The following is a 19,079-nucleotide window of genomic DNA, read 5'->3' as shown; positions in this document are numbered from 1 at the left end:
ACTGGAAAAGGCGCTGAAGCTGGGGGGCCCCCCTTTACCCCCTCGAGGGGCCCCCCAGCGCCTGGGGGGGCCCCCAATGTTGCTGCTGCAGGTTTGCTGCTGCTGTGCGGGGGCTGGATGATTGCTGCGCTGCTGCTGCTGTCTCCCTTTGGCTGCATTCCCTTCCTGCGGCACTGCAGCACAGCTCGCCACAACAGGGCCGGGGTGGGAGAGGGGCCCCCAGGGGCCCCCCCGCAGGAGGGGGGCCCCCCGGGGGCCCCCCGGGGGGCCCCCCGGGGGGCCCCCCCAGGGGCCCCCAGAGGGGCAGCAGCAGCTCTTTCTGGGGCTGAAGTGTGGGGCCCCCCGCGCCTGCATGGGGTGTATGTACCCTCTTTGATCACTGAGGTGCTGCCGCAATGTCTTTTATCTTTTTGTGGATCATTAATTGTTTCTTTGTTGGCTTGGGGGGAGTTTGGGGCCCTTATGGCTCTGGGGGCCCCCTGGGGGCCCCCGGGGGGCCCCCTGGGGGCCCCCTGGGGGGCCCCCACCCTCAGCTGGACCTCCCCGTACCCTCCCTGGCAGCTCTCGCTTTCTATTGTTGCTGCTTGCTGCTGCTTCTTTGGTCTTTTCTTTACTTACCCTCTAGCTTCTATTTTCCTTTGGGGGGGCCTCGCGGGGGCCCTCGGGAGTTTGGGGGCCCCCCTGCTGCTGCAGGGTACTGGGGGGCCCCTCGCGGGGGGCCCCGGGGCCCCCACCGCCCTCAGGGCCCTGCCTCCTGGCCTTCTTGCTGCTGCTGCTGCTGCTTATCTTGCGGGGGCCTTTTGCTGCTTCAGAAGAACTAAAGACTTGAGGGGGGCCCTCACATCCACGGTAAGACCCAGGGGCCCCCCGTTAGTACCCTCTTGGGGGCCCCCCTAGCACGCAGCAGCAAAATGTCTCGGGGCTACCCGAACCCTAAAAGGCCCCAGAGCCCCCCTTGGCTGGGGGCCCCCGCAGCAGCAGGGGGGCCCCAGGAGGGGGCCCCCAGGAAGGGGCCCCCAGGAGGGGGCCCCCAGGAGGGGGCCCCCAAGGCACTCGGGGGCCCCAGTAACTGTGGGGGCCCCTTGCGTGTGCTGCTGTGTCTCAGGAGCTGCTGCTGCAGGGCGTGCGCATCTGCTGCTGCTTCGTGTCTTCGCTGATGCTGCTGCGCTGCAGCGTGGGCCCCCGGGGGGGCCCCCAGGCCAGCTTGGGGGCCCCCGGGGGGCCCCCCCTGGACTGGCTGCTGCCCTCTAGTGATTTGCATGCCATTAGGGTACTGCTGGGGGCCTCTGCTGCTTCCTTAGTTGTCTCTGTGGGCCTCTTTTGCTGCGGGGCCCTTTGGGGGCCCCCCGAACTCCGCAGAGACATTGACTACTGCCACGGCTGCACAAGCTGCCCCCCGCCGGGCCTCCCAGCAGCAGCAGCAGCAGCAGCAGCAGCAGCAGCAGCAGCAGCGGGGGGTCCCCACGTGCAGCTGCAGCAGCGGCCGCACGACCCCTGGGCGCTGCAGCAGCAGCTGCAGCAGCAGCAGCAGCAGCAGCAGCCGCAGAAGCGCTTCTTGCAGCTAGCGTCGTTTAATTCCGGGGCACACAGCAGCAGCAGCAGCAGCAGCAGCAGCAGCAGCAGCAGCAGCTCTGCTGCGACGCAGCAAGGCTTCCTCCCTGGCGAGGGCCTCCGCAGCCACGGGGGCCCCGGGGGCCCCGGGCAGCAGCGCTGGCCGGGTGCTGCTGCCTTGCGGCGGGTCTTGCTGCTGCTGCAGCGCAGCAGCAGCCGCAGCCCAAGAACTTTGGGTCTTTAGGGGGGCCCCCCTTCCGTTTTTGGCATTGGGGGCCCCCGTGGGGCCCCCGAGGCCTTTTGTTGTCTCTGTGCATGCAGAGCCATTTAAGACGCGTTGCTTTCAATCTCCAGCGTTTGTTTCAGCGTAACTGCTGCTGCTGCTCTGCTGCTGCTGCTGCTGCTGCTGCTCTGCTGCTGCTGCTGCTGCTGCAGCGAAGCTGCCGCTCCTGCTGTTGCTGCTGCCACCGCCACTTCTGCTGCTGCTGCTGCAGTATTCCGGCCGCTGCTGCTTCTGCTGCTGCAGCGGCAACTACTGCTGCTGCTGCCCTGCCGCTGCTGCTTCTGCTGCTGTCGCGGCTGCTGCTGTTGCTGCTGCTGCTGCCATTGCTGCTGAAGAGCGACACTTCAGCTCGGGCTGCTTTCTTTCATATTGAATTAAAAGACTTCTCTAAAAGTCATTAAAACAATTTATTTATTTGTGATGAGCCAGAGAGAGCCAGACCCGAATTCCCTTCAGCAGCAGCAGTACCCTCATATTCTAGGGGGCCCCCCATTTCCAGCCCAGGGGGCCCCCTTCATTCCACGGGCCTTGGGGGCCCCTGTACCCTTAGGGGCCCCCCTGATACCTAGGGATCCCTACGCAGCTGTGGGGCCCCCCCGTAGTCTAGGGGCCCCCTTTGCAGCCCAGGGCCCCTCCCCTAGCATAGGGGGCCCCCCTGAGACCCTTGCAGTTTCGGGGGCCCCCTGTACCCTACGGAGTTCCCTGCAGGCTCGGGGCCCCCCTGCAGCCTGGGGGGCCCTATGCTGGCCCTAGGGGGCCCTAGGGGGCCCTAGGGGCCAATAGAACTCCCTAAGGGGCCCCACAGTTGGCCTTGGCATGACTCGGCTAAGCAGAAAGATCTTGGGGGGCCCCCCGGGGGCCCCTCTAGCCTGTGAGGGCCCCCACTCTAAGGCTGCTGCAGCAGAGAGGCCCCCGCGGCCTTCTGCTGCAGCAGCAGCAAACAGCACTGGCGTTGCTGCTGCTGCTGCACTCGGTCAGGCACCTATTGAGGCCCCCTGCTGCTTGATCTTGCTGCAGCGCCAGCAGCTCGAGCTGCTCCTCGTGCTGCCATTTTGCTGCTGCAGCGCTTATGCGCTAAAGTGCTAATGGAACGGGGCCTCTGGTGCTGCTGCTGCTGCTGCTGCTGCTGCTGCTGCTGTTGCTACTGGTACTGCAGCTGGCGTTGCCGCTGGCGCCGCTGCTGGTGGTGCTGCTGGTACTGCTGCGGATACTGCTGCTGCTGCTGCTGCTGCTGCTGGCACTGCTGCTGCTGCTGCTGGGCCATGGGGCTGCAGCCAACTGCCCATAAGGAGACAAGCGCGCCTTTGCTGCAGCAGCTTTCACTTAGCTGCCACTTCAGCACCCGAAAGCAGCAGCAGCAGCAGCAGCAGCAGCAGCAGCAGCAGCAGCAGAGGAGCTTCAATATCTAGTAAGAGCTGCGCGTTAGACTTTTGCGGAAGGTCTTTCCTGATGGGCTTCAAAAAGTATTTCTTTTCGGAATTTGTGCAGCAGCAGCAACAGCAGCAGCAGCAGCAGCAGATTAATTATTACAAATCTTTAAAAGTATATTTATCCGATTAAGTTGCTTTTTATTTTTCAATTTGCTGCCACACTTTTCATCTTTCTTCAGGTAATATCCACCCCCAGCTCGCTGGCCAAAGTGCTGCAGAAATTAATTAATTAATTTTATTTTGAACATTTTTAATTTAAAAATAAATTAAATAAATAGTTTTGCGGAAACTAATTTGTTTTAATTTGTTTCAAGTTTAAAGTGATGGCTGCAACTGGAGTTATCTTTTTCAATTAAAAAATAAATTAAATAAATAAATTTGTATAAATTAATTCATTCATTTCATCCTAAATTAAAAAAGATCACTGCGACTGGTGGGATCTCTTGTAATTTAAAAATAAATTAAATAAATAAGTTTGCAGAATCTAATTTACTTTAATTTGTTTTAAATTAAGAATTATCACTGCAACATGAGTGATCTTTCTTAATGAATAATAAATTAAATTAATAAATCAATAGAAATTAATTTATTTAATTAAATTTAAATTAAGAATGATCACTACAGCTGGGGTGATCATTTTTAATTCAGAATAATTAAATAATAAGTTTGCATAAATTAATTTATTTAATTTGCTTCAAAAGAAAAAGGGAAAAGTGTTTCTTTTGGTCCATTTTTGTTCTTTTTTGATAATTATTAAACGCCAGTTAAGCAGCAGAATATAAACAAGTCCAAACCCTCAGCAGCTGGGGTCCTTGTTGGCGCTGCTGCTGCTGCCAGCAGCGGAGCAGCAGCAAATCGCTTCCAGCAGCAGCAGCAGCAATTTCAGCAGCAGCGGCTGCAGCAGCTGCTGCAGCTGCTGCAGTTGCTGCAGCTGCAGCTGCTGCAGCTGCGGCCACAGCTGCTGCTGCAGCAGCTGCTGCAGCAGCAGCTGCGCTGCTGTAGGCAACTCAAGGGGCCCCAGAGGCCCCAGCGGGGCTGCTGCTGGGCATTTTACCTGGGGGGCCCTCCACCCAGCCTTGTGGGGCCATTGTCTTTGGATTAAAAAGATTAATAATTCATTTCTGGGCCTTCTGTTTTAATTTTATTTTTGGATTAAAAAGATTAATAATTCATTTCTGGGCCTCCTGATTTAATTTTATTTACTCTTAAGGCCCCACAGCTCTGCCGCACAGTCCCAGCTGGCTGCAGCAGAGCTGCGGCGGCATCCCAGGGGGCCCCAGGGGGCCCCAGGGGCCCCCCTGGGGCCCCAGGGGGCCCCAGGGGGCCCCAGGGGGCCCCAGGGGGTCTCCACGGCTCTGCCCACCCTGGGGAGCCTCTAGGGGCCCCCCGGGCTCTATCCAGCCAGGGGGCCCCTAGGGGCCCCCGGCACTCTACCCAGCCCAGAGGGCCCCTGGGGCCCCCGTGGGCCCTACGCAGCCTGGGGGGCCCCTGGTGCCCCCCAGGACCCTCTCTTCCAAGCCTGGGGGCCCCCTGGGGCCCCCCAGGACTCTCTCTATCCAGCGTGGGGGCCCCCTGAGACTGCTGGCGAGGCCCTCTCTGGCGGCTGGGTCTGGGGGCCCTTTATAAGGGCCCTGTAGGGCCCAATGAATTAAAATAATGGGGCCAAAGTACTTGTAGTATTTTAAAATAACAATCATTTAAATAAATCAGGTAATTTTTTCCCCACAAAGTGCCTTCTAGGACACTCTGTGAGCTTTTCTGGGGCATTTTAAGAGGCTTTTCTGTCAAAAGTGCCTTTCTTTTTCAATTATAAAAATACCAACTTAGTTCAATTATAAAAATACCGACTTAGTGCAGAATTTGATCACTTTGGGCCTTTTGAAGCCCTACAAAGTGCATTAGACTTGCATGCCTTTAGCTGGGTGACTGGGGGTGACCAGTGGTCCACTGGTGGTCAAACTTCAATTCCGTTTTTCGATTTCTTTCTTCTTTTAAAAGCCACAGCCCAGGATGAAGCAGCAGGCCAGTTGGGGGGCCCCTAGTGACACAAATAAGACCTAAAAAGCCAAATTAAAACATTAAAAAGGCCCCCAAAACAGCTTCCACTCAAACCCCTAATAATAAGAAGCAGCTTCTTTACCTCAAACTCTCCTGGGGGCCCCCATGGGCCCCCGGGGGCCCCCGGGGGCCCCCGGGGTAAGCGTTGGGGGCCCTTGGGGCCCCTGCAGGGCCCCAGGGGGCCCCCCACAGGGGGGCCCCCTGGGGCCCTTGCTAATTTGCAAGAAGTCCGTTTGGATAGCTAAGATGCAATTAGTTCTCTGGAGCAGCAAATATGCACGAAGTCCTCGGGAAGTTGTGAATTTGAAAAAAGTTTTTTATGTTTTTAGAAGGTGGTTAATATGTTTTTAGTTGTTTTGAAGTGGCTAATATGCACTTCTTTGAAAATGGCGAATATTCACTAAGTCCTTTCTGGAGAAAGAATCCGCACTGAGTCCTTTGGGAGTTGTCAGTATGCTCTGAGCCCTTGGTGCTTCTGTAGCTGCTGCGTGGGGGTGCAGGGGAAAGTTTTGCTGCTGCGTCTCTTAGCGGCTGCTGCGCTGCTGCTGCTGCTGCTGCTGCAGTGGTGCTGCTTGTGCTGCAGCAGCTCAGCTGCCAGCAGCATCCACAGCAGCTGGAAGCCGCAAAAGGACCTTTTCTTGCCCACTCAACCCCGCGAGTTCTACCCCAAAGGTACTAATAGCTTGGCCGCAGCAAAGCCCGAAAGCCCCAACTCTGGGGCCCCAATGGGGCCAGTCCTGGGCTTTTCGCCCCACAGGGGGCCCCCTGGGGGCCCCCCTGGGTCGTGCATGCAAGTGAAACACCATTGCATGCAGAGCTGGGTGGGGTTTGGGGACTGGGGGCCGCAAAGTTGAACTCCTTGAGTTCGAAATCAGCAGCAAGTTGTTCCTGAGGCTCCCGCGAGCACTCTCTGGACCGCAGGGGAAGTGCGTTTGAGTAAAGTCTGCTAAATTTCAACAATTGAATTTCATTTTATTAATTAAATGACCTTTAAAGGACTACCGGGGGCGCGCACACAGCAGCCCCAGCTAACCCTGAACAGGAGCGCTGCAGCAGCAGGCCAAGAGGCGGAAGTGTGAAGCTCGATTGCGCATTAAAATGCAATTTTGCTTAAAATAATTTAAAGATTTCATTTTAAAACTTAAATTTTGAAGGCTGCTTTCGATGGATCTCATCGAGAGGCGAAGAGCGGCAGCCAGCTGGCGTGTAGCGATCATCGAGACTGCAGGGTGCGCAGGAAGGGGGGGAGGGGAGCCCCCGAGGGAGTTTTGGAGCTGCAATTGTGTTGAATTGGATTTAATTTGCATTTCTGGAATTTCTGGGGCTTCAAATTTGGAAAAAATAGGCGAAGTTTCACGGCGGAGTGCAACATCGGAAGTCCCGGCAATGTGGGGTGCGCCGACCCGAGGCGCAGGCAGCGCGGTTGAGCCGCATCTGCCGCTCGTTTGGGCTTAAAAAAAAGGGGACTTTGAAAAGAAATGTTTGCAAATAATAAAAGGGAAAAAGAATAGCATTTCGAGGGCCTCGCGCGCGCCCCGCGCGGGCTAGACAGCCCAAACCGAGCAGCCGGGGGGCCCGCCTGCTGCGTTGGCTGGGGGCTGAGGTTGACTGCATCATCCCCTGCCCCTATCGGTGCCTCGGAAGAGAGGAATCTGCTGGGGAGCGGATCTGAATTAGTTCTTTTTCTTTTCTTTTCTTTTCTTTATTTCTCTCCGTGGCGGATCTGCATTTGGTTTCCCCTGCGCTGCTCACTTGTCTTGCCGCCAAAGTCGCCCCGGGCTCTCCCGTTTCTCCTTCGGCCGCCTCCCCCCCGCGCCCCCCGCTGCGCCTTTTCTTTTCTTTTTCTTTTCTTTTTATTTATTTTTACTATTTGGGCTTCGGGGCGCAGCCCGGGGCTTCTTCGGGGCAGCGCCCGGCCCGCCCAGGGGTGGGATGGAGCCAAACGCCTCTCCCGCGCAGTCTTCTCCTCTCTGCGCTGGCCCCGGCCGCCTTGGCCTCGTTTCTGCGGCTCAAAAGGTCTTTTCTTTCCATTTTCCGGCCTTTTTGCCTCGACTTTCTCTTGCCTCTGCCTCGGGGGGCCCCCTGCCGTCTTCCCGGCTTCTCAGCGGCCCCGACTTCGCCAAAAAACCCCAAAAAGCAGTTCAAAAAAAGAAACTGCCGAAGCTCTAGCGCCTGGCGGGGGGGCCGCAGCGCGCGCTTCAGGTGTACAGACAGCTCACGGCCCCCAGCGCCTCGCCCGCGGCTCCTTCTTCGCATCACTTCTTCTTTTCGGCAATTCCGAAAAGAATAAAAGGAAATAAAACCCACGGATGATGAAAATGAGTCCCACACCGCCCCCTCCCCCGGGTCTAGGCGGCCCCGCGGCCCCTGCTGCTGCTGCTGCTGCTGCCTTTCAGCCGCAGCAGCTGGCCTCCTTCGGGCCCGGCGACCTGGCCTCTGCCACGGCGCTGCTGCAGCAGTACCGCCTGGAGCTGCAGCAGCAGCAGCAGCTGCAGCAGCAGCAGCAGCAGCAGCAGGGAGGCGTCGCCTCCCCACTCAACCCACGCCCCTTCCAGCCATTTCCCAGAGAGGCCCCCGCAGAAGAAAACCCCCCAGAAGCAGCAGCACTTAAGGGCCCCGACTTGAAGCTGCAGCTGCTGCTCGAAAGTGCTGCTGCTGCAGTGGTTGGCGGACGCCTCGACCTTTCCCTTCTTTCCTTCAAACAGAGGCTTGCCCTCGTCAGTCTCCGCCCCTGCTGCTGCTGCTGCTGCTGCTGCTGCTGCTGCTGCTGTGGTAGCAGTCGTGCTGCTGCTGCTGCTGGTGTGGTAGTAGTCGTGCTGCTGCTGCTGCACTTGCTGCTGCTGCTGCTGCAGCTGGAGCTGTGTGCGTTGCTGCTGAGTCTGCTGCTGCGCGCAGGTGGACCTGGTGCACTACAAGCAGTGCCAGCTGCAGCAGCTGCTGCAGCACACGAACTTGCTGCTGCAGGAGCTGGAGAAGAGCCGCGAAGGCTACCTGGAGCTGCCGCGGCTGCTGCTGCTGTTCCCTGCAGCAAGAGCAGCAATGGCAAAAGCTGCTTCTCCCCACAACTTGCCCCGGCCAGTTTCGGGGGCCCATGCTGCTGCTCTGACTCCCCCGCTGCCGTGGCTGAGTCCTTTCGAGGTAAACCGAAGCAGCAGCAGCAGCAGCAGCAGCAGCAGCAGCAGCAGCAGCAGCAGCGCCGTTTGGGTTTTTGCCAACTCCCGAGCAGCAGCAGCAGCAGCAGCAGCTGCTGCTTGCACTACTAGCTGCGTGTGTGTGTTGCTGCTGCTGCGCAGTCCATAGCGGACGGGGCTGGCGGCGGGCACGGGGGCGGGGGCTCTTCGCGGGCAGCAGCAGCAGCAGCAGCAGCAGCAGCAGCAGCACGGGGCAGCCCCACAGCCACCTCGGAGTCGCTGCATGCAGCAGATCACGAAGCCGATCCTCCTGAAGAAGATCTTCTCGCTCAAGTTTCTCCAGCTTTCACCCGCAGCAACACGCGCTCCCGCACCACCCCTGCAGTCCGCGGCAGTCCCGAAACTTGGATGGAAGTGAGTGCTGCTGCTGCTGCTGCTGCTGCTGCTGCTGCTGCTGCTGGGCGGGGCGTAGCTTGCGAGGTGCATGCGCATGCATCCGTGCAAACATGCATGCATGCAGGTGTGCATGCATGCATGGAAGCACGTGTGCATGCATGCATGCATGCATGCACGCGCCATGCATGCATGCGTGCAGGCAGGTGTGCATGCATGCATGGAAGCGCGAGTGCATGCATGCATGCATGCATGCACGCTCCATGCATGCATGCATGCATGCATGCATGCATGCACGTGACATGCATGCATGCATGCACGCATGCATGGATGCATGCGCGTGCGGGTGGGGTTGTTGTTGCGGGGCGTGCAGAAGGTCTGCGGGGGCGAGCAGGAGGCGTACAGCAGTTTGACGGAAAGCGAGTTGTTCAAAAGGTGCTTCAGCGTGGGGTCTTCGCTGGCAGAGGCGACGGCCACGACTGCAGCAGACACGCCCGGGGGGGGGGCCGAGGAAAGGGCCAGAGAGCCCAGCGAAGGCAACGTTTCGGGGCTTTCTGGGGAGTTCGCGCTGCTGCAAACGCATGCGCAGCAGGGGGGGCCCCTGGGGGGGGAAGAGGCGGCGGAGGGGCCCCGGGGGGCCCCCGGGGCCCCCGAAGGCTCGCCGTTTCTGCAGCGAAACGTGCGGAGAACCACCACTTTGCCCAACGGGAGTTTGGCCGGCAAAGTGGTGCTGCTGGGGGCTGGCCGCGAGGCGGGGCTGCAGGCGCCGCCTGCTGCTGCTGCGCTGCAGGAGTTCGCTTCCCCGGCCAAGAGCGAGGCCTGGCCGCCGCCCGCTGCTGCTGCTGCTGCTGCTGCTGCTGCTGCTGCTGCTGCGGGCAGCAGGAGCAGCAGCGGCCGCTGCGTGCGGATCGACGCGAATGTGCTCGCCGCCGCCGCCTCCATCCGCCAACACGAATACACCAACCTCCTCGAGAGCAGCAGCAGCAGCATGACAGCTCTCCTCGGGGACTTGAAGCTCCTCCAGGAGGCCTCAGCAACAGTGCAGGCAGCAGCTGCCGCGAGAAGCATTCCCGGAGAAGACCCCAACGCCTTCTTCCAAAGAAACAACCGGCGAACCACCACTTTGCCCGGCACCATGGCGAACGTGAAAATCTGCGCAAGTCCGCGCCAAACAGCGCTTTTGCTTCCCTTTTTAGTGCTTTACTTTTCTTTAAAAAACAAGAAATAAATACTTCTTTTTTTCTTCAAGTCCAGCGCTAAATCTGCCGCTTTCTTGCCTGTTTTGCCTGCGAATCGCAGCCGATGTGCAACGGGTACTGCACACGCGCGGCCGCTGCAAGCCGTGCGCGTTTTACTACAACAAGCGAAAGGGGTGCCGCAACGGCGCAGAATGTGAATTCTGTCATCACGAAGAACATTCGAAACTAACTTTAAAGCAGTGGAAGAAGCACCAGCAGCGCGCCCACAGAACGGTGAGCCGCGCTCCTGCAACATGAAGAACATGGAGAGCTGATCTTGTATGAAAAATGCACTTCTAGCTACTTTAAGTAGTTTAAATTATTTCGGAAATTCGGGCCAAGTGCTGCGTTTTGGCTTCTGCAGAGGCTGCTGGAAGACTGTGAAGGCGCAGAGGCCAGCGCCGTGGACTTTCAAGCGCCGGGAGTTTTGCTGGAATCCGCCGACGGCGCAGCCATTCCTGCATTCGCCTCTGCCCATGTAGCAGCAGCTTCTGATGTACAGCACCCCATAATTCCCCGCCAATATGCGTTGAACACAGCAGGACTAATGCCAGAGTCCCTAGCGCATGTGCGAGATAAACTCGCAGGTGAGCGCTGGCCTTGAGTGTGAACCCGCGCTGGCTAGATCTGCAGCTTTGCTGCAGAAGATGCAGTTGCTGCATGTTTGAGTCTCAATTCCAGAACGTTGTGTGTGCACATGTAGCGTATAAGTGCTTTTCTCGCGGGTTCGCTGAAAAACTTGACTGGTTTGGTGTGCTTTCCTTTCAGAACTCACTAACACGAACGAGGTGACGCTGCCTGAGGGCAGCTGAGCCTCCACTACAGAGTGCAGTCTGGCTCCGCCAGCTCGCGAATCCGAAAAGCAAAGTTTTCGCCAGGAGAAAATGTGTGCGGGGGCGCCGCCGGTCGGCACCAGAGGCCTGGAGCGCCGAGTGCTCCCCTGAGTTCTGCAGTGCGCTGTTGGAGTGTTAAATGGCGGCGAGAGGAGGCCTCGAGGCCTCTTGTGCTGAAAAGGGAAAGATGAACAAGTGATGCGTTTGTCATCGCGAGAAGCAGCGAGAAGAAACGCGCCCGTAGTGGAGTCGGTTGACTGCGCGTCACAACTCGGGCAACGCGGCTGGGCCAAGACGTAGGAGGCGTCCTTGAGCAGTCACTGGCCGGAATATCACCACGCTCAGAAAGCCATTGAGCCAAGGCGGTTTGTGTGCTGCAGTTGTTGCTTTCCAGTGCAAAGTTTGCGCCAAAAGACTGGCATACGGCCACACTTTGTTGCGGATTTCACATCTAGGAGCATTGAATTCCACTGAGTTCCATTTCCCCCTCGGAACGGTGTGCACCATCACCAAGTGCTTCTTCGTTGACCCCCAGACAGGAGCTCTACGGCTCGGTCAGTCGTCAGCCAGGCAGCTTTTATGTCTGCTGGTATGCACGGACTTATGTGAAATCGGTGAAGAACACCGGTATCAAATAGGCTCTATTTGTCTATGCGTTTGACATCGGAAAGCTTTCGCGCCCGTCGTGGATAGCCGCGGCGGGCGTTCAGAAAGCAGCGTGAGTGCTCTTGTTCCTGTTTGATCCTTATTCTATTTGCGTCGAGCACTCGCAGTGGCAGCCTTCTCGGTGAGGCGGAGCCATTGTGAAGAAAGGCAGCCGGCTGTAAGGATTGCGCTCCGAGCAACCTAGCTAGGCTGTGCATGAGAACTAGCAACACCCGTAGTGTTAGAATGAAGCTAACGCGAAGTGGGCGTGCCACAATTGATGGGCACATCGAGCGTGGCGTTTCGTTTCATTTTGGCGTGTACCCTCAAATGTGTCGCAGCTTAGAGTCGTGGAGGAACGCTACGAGTGGACGCCATGGACTTGCCGGCGGCTCAGGCAGAAGCTTGCCAAATGTTTAGTCATTGAGTTCAGTGGTTTGCCGACGAAAACGCGATTTAAAATTCAGATTCTCGAGTTGCCAGGCCTACTTCGCGCCGACTTGGTGAAATTTTTGAATTGTTATGTTGGGGAGGGTGGGGTAGTGTGGCCGGAGTTGCGAGCCTGAACGGCTAGGTTTTGGGGTCATCTTGCTAGCAGAAATGCCGAAAAGTATAACTCTCTGCCAGTATTGTGCCGCGCTTCCCTCATTTTCATTGAGAAGCTGTTGTGCCCCCGTGCATGCTGAGCAGTTGTGGCGCTGCGGGCACTACTAAGCCTACTCGGGGTGCATTGTTGTTGCCCAAGTCACTTCGAAGCTTCTCAGTGTCAGTTCTAGCGAAAAGAGTATAAGTTTCATAGCATGATTAAAGATTACGGGACAGTCTTGCGACATACGACTTCCCGGTGCTTCCTGCCGGGGCCCGTGAGGGCGATACTGTTGTTTCGGAGTGATCATTCATCCTTCTGAACATACAGATAGCGCAGATCTTTGGAAATGTGTTGCTAAATTGCAAACTTTTGCATTATTCCGAGGATCTATGCGGAAGTGAGCACAAAAGGAACCCCCACAGTGTGGGGCTGGAGAGCGGCATCGGCTCGAACTACTTCGACTAATTTCGTCTATTGTTTTAGACAGTGTCTTTTAAATCTTTGCAGTTAAGTAAAAGCGCTGATAATTCTTTATTTTTTTAGGGCGGGGCTGGCCTGCAGAACCTTCTTCTCTGTATCATTTGCCGCGGGCGCCAAAGCTTTCGGCCGTTGTTGCCTTTTCTGTGTTCATCTCATTCTGCCGATGCCAGCAGTTTATTAATTGAATAGAAGACATATTTTTGGCTTTTTCTGTCACGAATTGGCTTCGGGTCATCAGCAAGAGGCGCAGCAGGCGAGCAGCGGATTTGCAAGTTTCGATTTGCACAGTCACCCACCCATAACCAAGATGGAAGCTGAACTCGACTTGCGCGTTGTCGCTGCAGTTCTCAAGTTCCTGGAGCAGCAGGAGCTGGCGAAGACAGCAAAGGCTCTTCGGAAGGAGGCAAGCAAGCGGGTAAGACTGGCTGAGTTTCCTTTGCTGCTGTTTCCTTTGCAGTACTTAGCAGCAAAGGGTTTTTGACCACTCAGCCACAGGCACAAGCATTATTACTTATATAATAGTAAAATAGGAGTTAAGGGGTTTAAATCTTGAAATTTTAATTAAAACTCTGGGGTTTTGAGTGGCCAGTTGCCGCCATTCCACAGCTTTGCTGCGCCGCAGGAGTGGGACTTGGAAGCTGCAGCAGCAGAAGGGCAGCAGTTTGATTTGCTGCAGCTCTGCAGCGCAGCAGCGCGGGCGAGCGAGGAGGCTGAAGGTGACTTAGGGGAGAAGTTTGGAGAGTTTTTGAGTTTATGAGGAGCCAAATGCAGGAAATTAAAGGCATTTAAGAGCAACTCAGGAGTTGAATGGATTTGCAAGTGGACTCTGTGGCTTTGGTGCGCAGAAGCTGTTGAAAAGGCAAGCAAAAAGTCAAAAAAGAAGAAAATAAATGATGAAGAATCGACTAAGTCCAATAAGAAGGCCAGGGCCATTGCTGAAAAGGAAAACCCAGAGGCAGAGGCCACGCAAGAGGCCCCCGAGACAGACTCCAGCTGCAGCAAACAAAACGGAAAAACTTCATCGGAAAAAAAAGCCAAGTCCGAAGAAGAAAGTGCTGCTAAAGAAGAGCCCCAAGACAGTCAGAAAGGCAGCAAAGGCGCAGCAGGTGCGGCAGGCAGCTGCAGCAGCAGCAGCAGCAGCAGCAGCAGCAGCAAACTGGAGTGCTGGAGGCTGGATTTTCTCTTTTTTTGTTTTTTTTTTGAAGTTTGGAAAAGACAAATTGCTGCGCATTGTGTGCTGCAGGCTTCAAGCGCTTCCAACGCATAGACGACACCCGGTGGACTGCAGCGCTGCCTGCAGAACTCAAAGACAATTCTTTTTGGAAGAAAAAAAATGACAGTTTTGCGGCGAAGGCGGCGGAGCAGCTGGGGCGGGTGAGAGGGGCAAAAGGGGTTTATTGGGTGCTTTTTTGCCCAATAACTGGCCTTTGCGTAGATATTTCAAATTCAATTTTTGGCCAAATATTCCCAAATTCAAGTTAAATTCTACTTTTGCAGATATGTGATTTGTCTGCGCTTTTAAATTCAACTTTTGGCCGGATATTCCCAAATTCAGGTTAAATTCAACTTTTCAAAAATGTGATTTGTCTGTGCTTTTAAATTTAACTTTTGGCCAAATATTCCCAAATTCAGGTCAAGTTCAACTTTTGCAAAAATGTGATTTGTCTGTGCTTTTAAATTTAACATTTGGCCAAATATTCCCTAATTCAAGTTAAATTCAACTTTTCAAAAATGTGATTCGTCTGTGCTTTTAAATTTAACTTTTGGCCAAATATTCCCAAGTTGAAGTCAAGTTCAACTTTTGCAAAAATGTGAATTGCCTCTGCGCTGCAGGTCCGAGGCAAAGACTTTCGCCACGAAAAGACCAAAAAGAAAAGAGCCACGTGGAAGGGATGCGGAGAACTGCCCATGACAGTTAATTCAATTCAATTTGCCAGCGATTCGGAGTAAGTTCAAATTTCCGAGTTCGCGGTGTACGTACACCCGGATGTACAGCGCGGCGTTCCGGTGTACGTACACCCGGATGCACAGCGCGGCGTTCGGGTGTACGTACACCGGAACGCTGCGCTGTCCCCGCCGACCCGTGCAGTTCCCTTTTAAAGACTCAGGCGTGTCCTTGGCCACATGTTTCTTCCTTGACAATTTAGTTTTGAAACAATAAAAATAAAACTACTTCTCAACAAACCACTTATGGGGAGCCTCTTGCTGGAGCAGTTAGCCCATTAGGGGCATTTGGCTCTTTTCAATTAACAAGTAATGCCCCAGGGCTTCTTAGCTATATATAGTTAGCGGGCCATTTTGGGCCTGGGGCATTTTAAGGGGCCCCGTGGGCAACTAAGATTAGCCTCAGGCAGTTTCTCCACGGCAAATGTGCGGGCCTGCGGCTGGCCCCCGTGTGGTCCATTGGTGCAGTGGCCAGTGACCACTGGGCCTGGCTGGCTGGCAGCTGCAGCTGCGGGCGTTAAGTTAAGAGTTGGGTCTTTGCAGTGGGCTGCGGGGGCCCTGCCGCCGCCTCTGGGGGCCCGCTCTCGCAGACAGCCGCTGCAAGTGGAGAATCTCGGTGTTGGGCAAATATTGAATAAGCAAAAAAGCCAAAAGTTCGCAGAAGAATGCGTCGGCAGCGGGAATTGAGCTGCTGCTGCTGCTGCTGCTGCTGCGCACTGACCACTGCCATGGGACTGAGTGTTGTTGGGGCTTGAAAGGCCGCGCGAGCGGCGCCGCTGGCGCCGCCAGGGAAGCTGCAATTAATAAAAAATGAAAAAGTGGTGGAGGCGATTTCGCGGGGAGTGAAAAGATGCGGCCTCAGTTTCTGCTGCGCCCTGCGGCTGCGGCGGCGCGCGCGCTGCGGGAGGCCTTGCAGGCGCCTTGCGTGTCGGGGGCCCCCGCGCGGCCTTTGGGTCTTCTGGGGCCTCCAAAATGTTGCAATTATTATTCTTCTTCAGTTTTTGTGGCTTCTGGAGAAGCGGGGGCCTCCGGGGGCCTCCGGGAGTGGGAGAAGCCGCTGGTTGCTGAGGTGTACAGACAGCTGCGCGGCCAGCCCGTCGCCCACGCCCACGCCGCCGCAGCAGCAGCAGCTGCTGCTGCTGCTGCAGGCGCCCCAGGGGCCCCAATTCGAAGCAACGGGGGCCCCTCTTCTTTTCCAGGTTGGGAATATTCCGCAGAAGACGAAAGGGGCCTCCGCTTCGGCTCCGCCTACATGCTCTTGACCCTCGCGTGGAACAGAAAATTCGCCAGACTCCGCGAGCTCCTCGTCAACGCCAACAGAGCCAGAGAGGGCGCCAAGCAGGTCCTCTCTCGCGTCCTTTCTGTCGTGAGTTCGCGCGGCCCTGCTGCAGCCCTCGACTCCCAGCCACTGTGCTGCTGCTGCTGCTGCTGCTGCTGCTGCTGCGCTGCTGTCCTGCTGCTGCGCCGGCCGCGGGCGCCCTGCACTGCTGCTGCTGCGCTGCTCTGCTGCTGCTGCTCCGTTCGCTGGAGTCCTGCACTGCTGCTGCTGCTGCGCTGCTGCTGCGTTGGCCACGGGAGTCCTGCACTGCTGCTGCTGCTGCTGCGCCGGCCGCGGGAGTCCTGCACTGCTGCTGCTGCTGCTGCTGCTGGAGTTGTGTGCAGATTTCGTCGGACTTGTCCAACGCAGAAAGACTCCAGCCCGCCGCCGACGCTGCGCCCGGCGAGAACTGCAGCAACTTAGGGAAAGATGGCTCCTCTGAGAAGCCCAAGAGCAGCAGCAGCAGCAGCAGCAGCTCGAGCTGCTGCCAGCTGCACTCCGACAGCTTCCTCTCGGGGCTGCACGGCTGCCTAGGCGGCCAGCTGCAGCAGCTGCTGCAGCAGCAAGTGGCTTTCCTCGCCCACAGGGGCCTCACAGTCCGCTCTGCCATTCGCCCCCAGCGGGTGGTCGTGGACTCCGTTTATGGCATAGTGGGTGAGGCGAGGAAAAGGGAAATTGAGAAACAATTCAGAAAAAAAGGCATTTTGAAGGAGCTTCCAGGTGCTGCTGCAGCAGCACTGCAGCAGCACTGCAGCAGCACTGCAGCAGCGCTGCAGCAGCGCTGCAGCAGCAGCGCAGCAGTCTCCAGGGGGCTTTTGCTGCAGATTGCATGCGCGTGCGTCTCAGGCTGCAACAGAGGCTCCAGCGCGACTTCCACGGTGCTGCTGCAGCACGGGTCTGTGCAGGTGCTGCTGCGCCGCGGCAGCAACGCCAGCAGCAGCAGCAGCAGCATGGGAACTCCTGCAACGATGTACATGGCGAAGCCGCGAGTCTTCGACTTCGAGGCTGCAGTGGCTGCAGCAGAAGCTGCGGGGGAGCTGCCGCTTCCGCAGAAGCCGGGGAAGCAGCCCGAGGCGTCGGAAAAAGAAAAAAGAAGTGAAAGTGAAGACCCCGCGGAGGAAGCTGACGCCGCGCCAGGTGTCGAGACACTCGGAGTTCTCGAAAAGAGGCAGCAGGTCATGGCCATGGAACAGATCTGGAGAAAACGCGCCAGAGAACAAATGCAAGACATCTTGAGGCAGCCACTAACCTTCCGACGTGAGCCCCAAACTTTGCTGCTGGCCTACTGACATTCTGCTGCACTCATTTTTGCCTTTTTTGCCCCGGACTTGGAGAAAATTTCGCAAAATTCTGCTTTGACTGTGTCACATTTGCTGCTGCGAAGTGTTGAAGGTGATCTCGCGAACGGGGTTTGCGATCTGCATCTTTTTTGCTGCAGATCTATCACTTTCTGCCCTGTTTGTGTTTATTATTTGTTTATTTTTGAATTAATTTTGCTTTTTTCTTGCCTTTATTTCCAGAGTTCATGAACATGTGCGCGGACTGCGGCGGCGTCCTTGACCGAGGCTTCGTCGTCGTGATGGATTTCAAGTTGCTGTGCGCCCAGCAACTTGCCATTCTAGACTCTGAAGACAATGTGCGTTTTTTTGTTTTTTCAAAATCTCATTATTTGCCTCAAGTCTGTCTTTCTGTCTTCTCTTGTTTCTTTCGCCATTGAATTGTGGCTTAGAGGCCGCTGGGGTGCTGCGGGGTGACGAATCTGCAGATTGTTTTGGGCTCTGAGGAAGATGAAACAGCTGTTCACACTTTGAGACTTGAACTCAACGCCAGATTTGACCCTCATAATTCGTAAGGCACAAACACGCAGTCCCCGCAAAGCCCATACAACTAACTGGCTGGGAATGTCACTAGCTAATTGCACAGTTCAGCAGCTAAATTCGCGTCTCATTTCTACATTCCAGCAACTAAATTTGCGTAATTGGCTTTTGTTATGCTGCGTTGGCCCCCTGTGGGAGCTGGGAGTTGCTGTGGTGTGTCTCATTAGTTTTATTGGGAAATGTCTGGTGTCTGCGCTTCGCAATCAGGAACTTCTTGTTCCCTGCATTTGAGCCAACTGGCTGGCATTTGGTAGACTGGAACTACGCCGTAGGGCCTCAGTACCCTGTAGATCCTCGCGAAATATCTAATGTCGTCTTTAGTAAGCTTCGAACGCAGCTGCTGTTTCACTGTTGCCTCCAGTCCGCTCTTCGCTTTCTCTCATGGCAACCCACTTGCAGGATTTGTCTTTCTTGCTCACGAAAGGCAGCAACTAAGTGAACTTTCTGCTCAGGACCACCTACTTGCGTTTCACGCCATTGCTGTTTTTTGCACTTGTTGTCTGATTGACTTGCCTTGCGAAAGGCAGCTTTTTGAAGACTTGTCGATAATTTGCGACTCTCTTCTGGTGCGCTTCGCCTGCGTTTGTGTCTGCAGTGGACGATGAGAAGTCGGTACCCAGCAGCGCAGTTGCGTGCTTTATATGAAGGGCCGCGCATTCGGCTCCGTAAAAGGGATCCGGCAGCTCACAGCATTTTTTTGCTAGTGTTTTAGACATATTGAACAATGCTTTCCCCGGTGATTTGTAAGAAGGGTTGAAACCGCGTCTTTGCCGCTGGCTGTTTGCCTTCGGCGCCGCAGCTGTTGTTGCAGTCCCGTGGCCCGAATTATTCCAGTGGTCATTAAGACAATAGTGAGGAAGACGAATTTTATCCTTATGTATGCGAATTCCATATTCCTATGTTATTGCATTCCTCCTAAGTGGATGGAGGCCACTCTTTACCACTCATTTACGCCTACTTCAACTAACTGGTAGAAATCTTTTTTGTTTCGTGCGTCGGGAACGTCGGAAGGCTTGGCGGCTGCTGCCGACTGCACATTTAAGCAGCATGAGCATTAATGGCATGAATTGAAGCGGGTCAGACCTTCTTCACGATTATCTGATCGCAACGAATTCGGCGAGCTGCCACTGTCACTAGTTTCTCGCTCATCGTAGCAGAGGTCACCGTCGCGCTTCGGCTGCCTAGCTGAGGCCGCAACTCCCTCGTGCAGTATTTTGTGATCTGTTTTGAAGTGTCTTAAGCTGCCTTGGACTCGTGTGCAAGGAATGAATGTAACTGGGAGAAGTCACCTCGAGCGCTGATTCCCGAG

At 55.8% G+C, this 19,079-nt stretch overlaps 4 protein-coding genes across 4 annotated transcripts; all 4 read left to right on the top strand.

The window, feature by feature from the left end:
• Positions 1 to 1,156: 1,156 nt before the first annotated feature.
• ENH_00012660 (hypothetical protein, conserved) lies at positions 1,157 to 1,795 on the top strand (the record flags this gene model as incomplete). The annotated part of the gene is made up of 1 exon (XM_013584224.1): positions 1,157 to 1,795. One exon carries the CDS (start codon positions 1,157 to 1,159, stop codon positions 1,793 to 1,795), a length of 639 nt encoding a protein of 212 aa, XP_013439678.1.
• A 5,836-nt stretch (positions 1,796 to 7,631) lies between these two features.
• Positions 7,632 to 10,896, top strand: ENH_00012650 (hypothetical protein, conserved; the record flags this gene model as incomplete). Its single annotated transcript, XM_013584223.1, has 7 exons — positions 7,632 to 8,039; positions 8,218 to 8,460; positions 8,616 to 8,867; positions 9,220 to 10,006; positions 10,146 to 10,318; positions 10,449 to 10,671; positions 10,853 to 10,896. The coding sequence occupies 7 exons, from the start codon at positions 7,632 to 7,634 to the stop codon at positions 10,894 to 10,896; spliced, it is 2,130 nt and encodes a 709-aa protein (XP_013439677.1).
• Positions 10,897 to 12,938: 2,042 nt separating this feature from the next.
• Positions 12,939 to 14,581, top strand: ENH_00012640 (nucleolar phosphoprotein p130, putative; the record flags this gene model as incomplete). Its single annotated transcript, XM_013584222.1, has 5 exons — positions 12,939 to 13,046; positions 13,254 to 13,347; positions 13,477 to 13,737; positions 13,875 to 14,005; positions 14,465 to 14,581. 5 exons carry the CDS (start codon positions 12,939 to 12,941, stop codon positions 14,579 to 14,581), a joined length of 711 nt encoding a protein of 236 aa, XP_013439676.1.
• Positions 14,582 to 15,425: 844 nt separating this feature from the next.
• On the top strand, positions 15,426 to 18,482 carry ENH_00012630 (hypothetical protein, conserved; the record flags this gene model as incomplete). The annotated part of the gene is made up of 8 exons (XM_013584221.1): positions 15,426 to 15,941; positions 16,238 to 16,547; positions 16,740 to 17,150; positions 17,414 to 17,529; positions 17,659 to 17,741; positions 17,978 to 18,090; positions 18,132 to 18,174; positions 18,377 to 18,482. 8 exons carry the CDS (start codon positions 15,426 to 15,428, stop codon positions 18,480 to 18,482), a joined length of 1,698 nt encoding a protein of 565 aa, XP_013439675.1.
• Between the last annotated feature and the right edge of the window lie 597 nt (positions 18,483 to 19,079).

The sequence above is a fragment of the Eimeria necatrix genome, genomic scaffold (assembly GCF_000499385.1).
Source record: "Eimeria necatrix Houghton genomic scaffold, Enh_scaff139, whole genome shotgun sequence".
NCBI classification, from domain to species: domain Eukaryota; phylum Apicomplexa; class Conoidasida; order Eucoccidiorida; family Eimeriidae; genus Eimeria; species Eimeria necatrix.
Note: the sequence above shows the minus strand (reverse complement) of the source record. Positions and strands in the feature narration are given on the sequence as shown.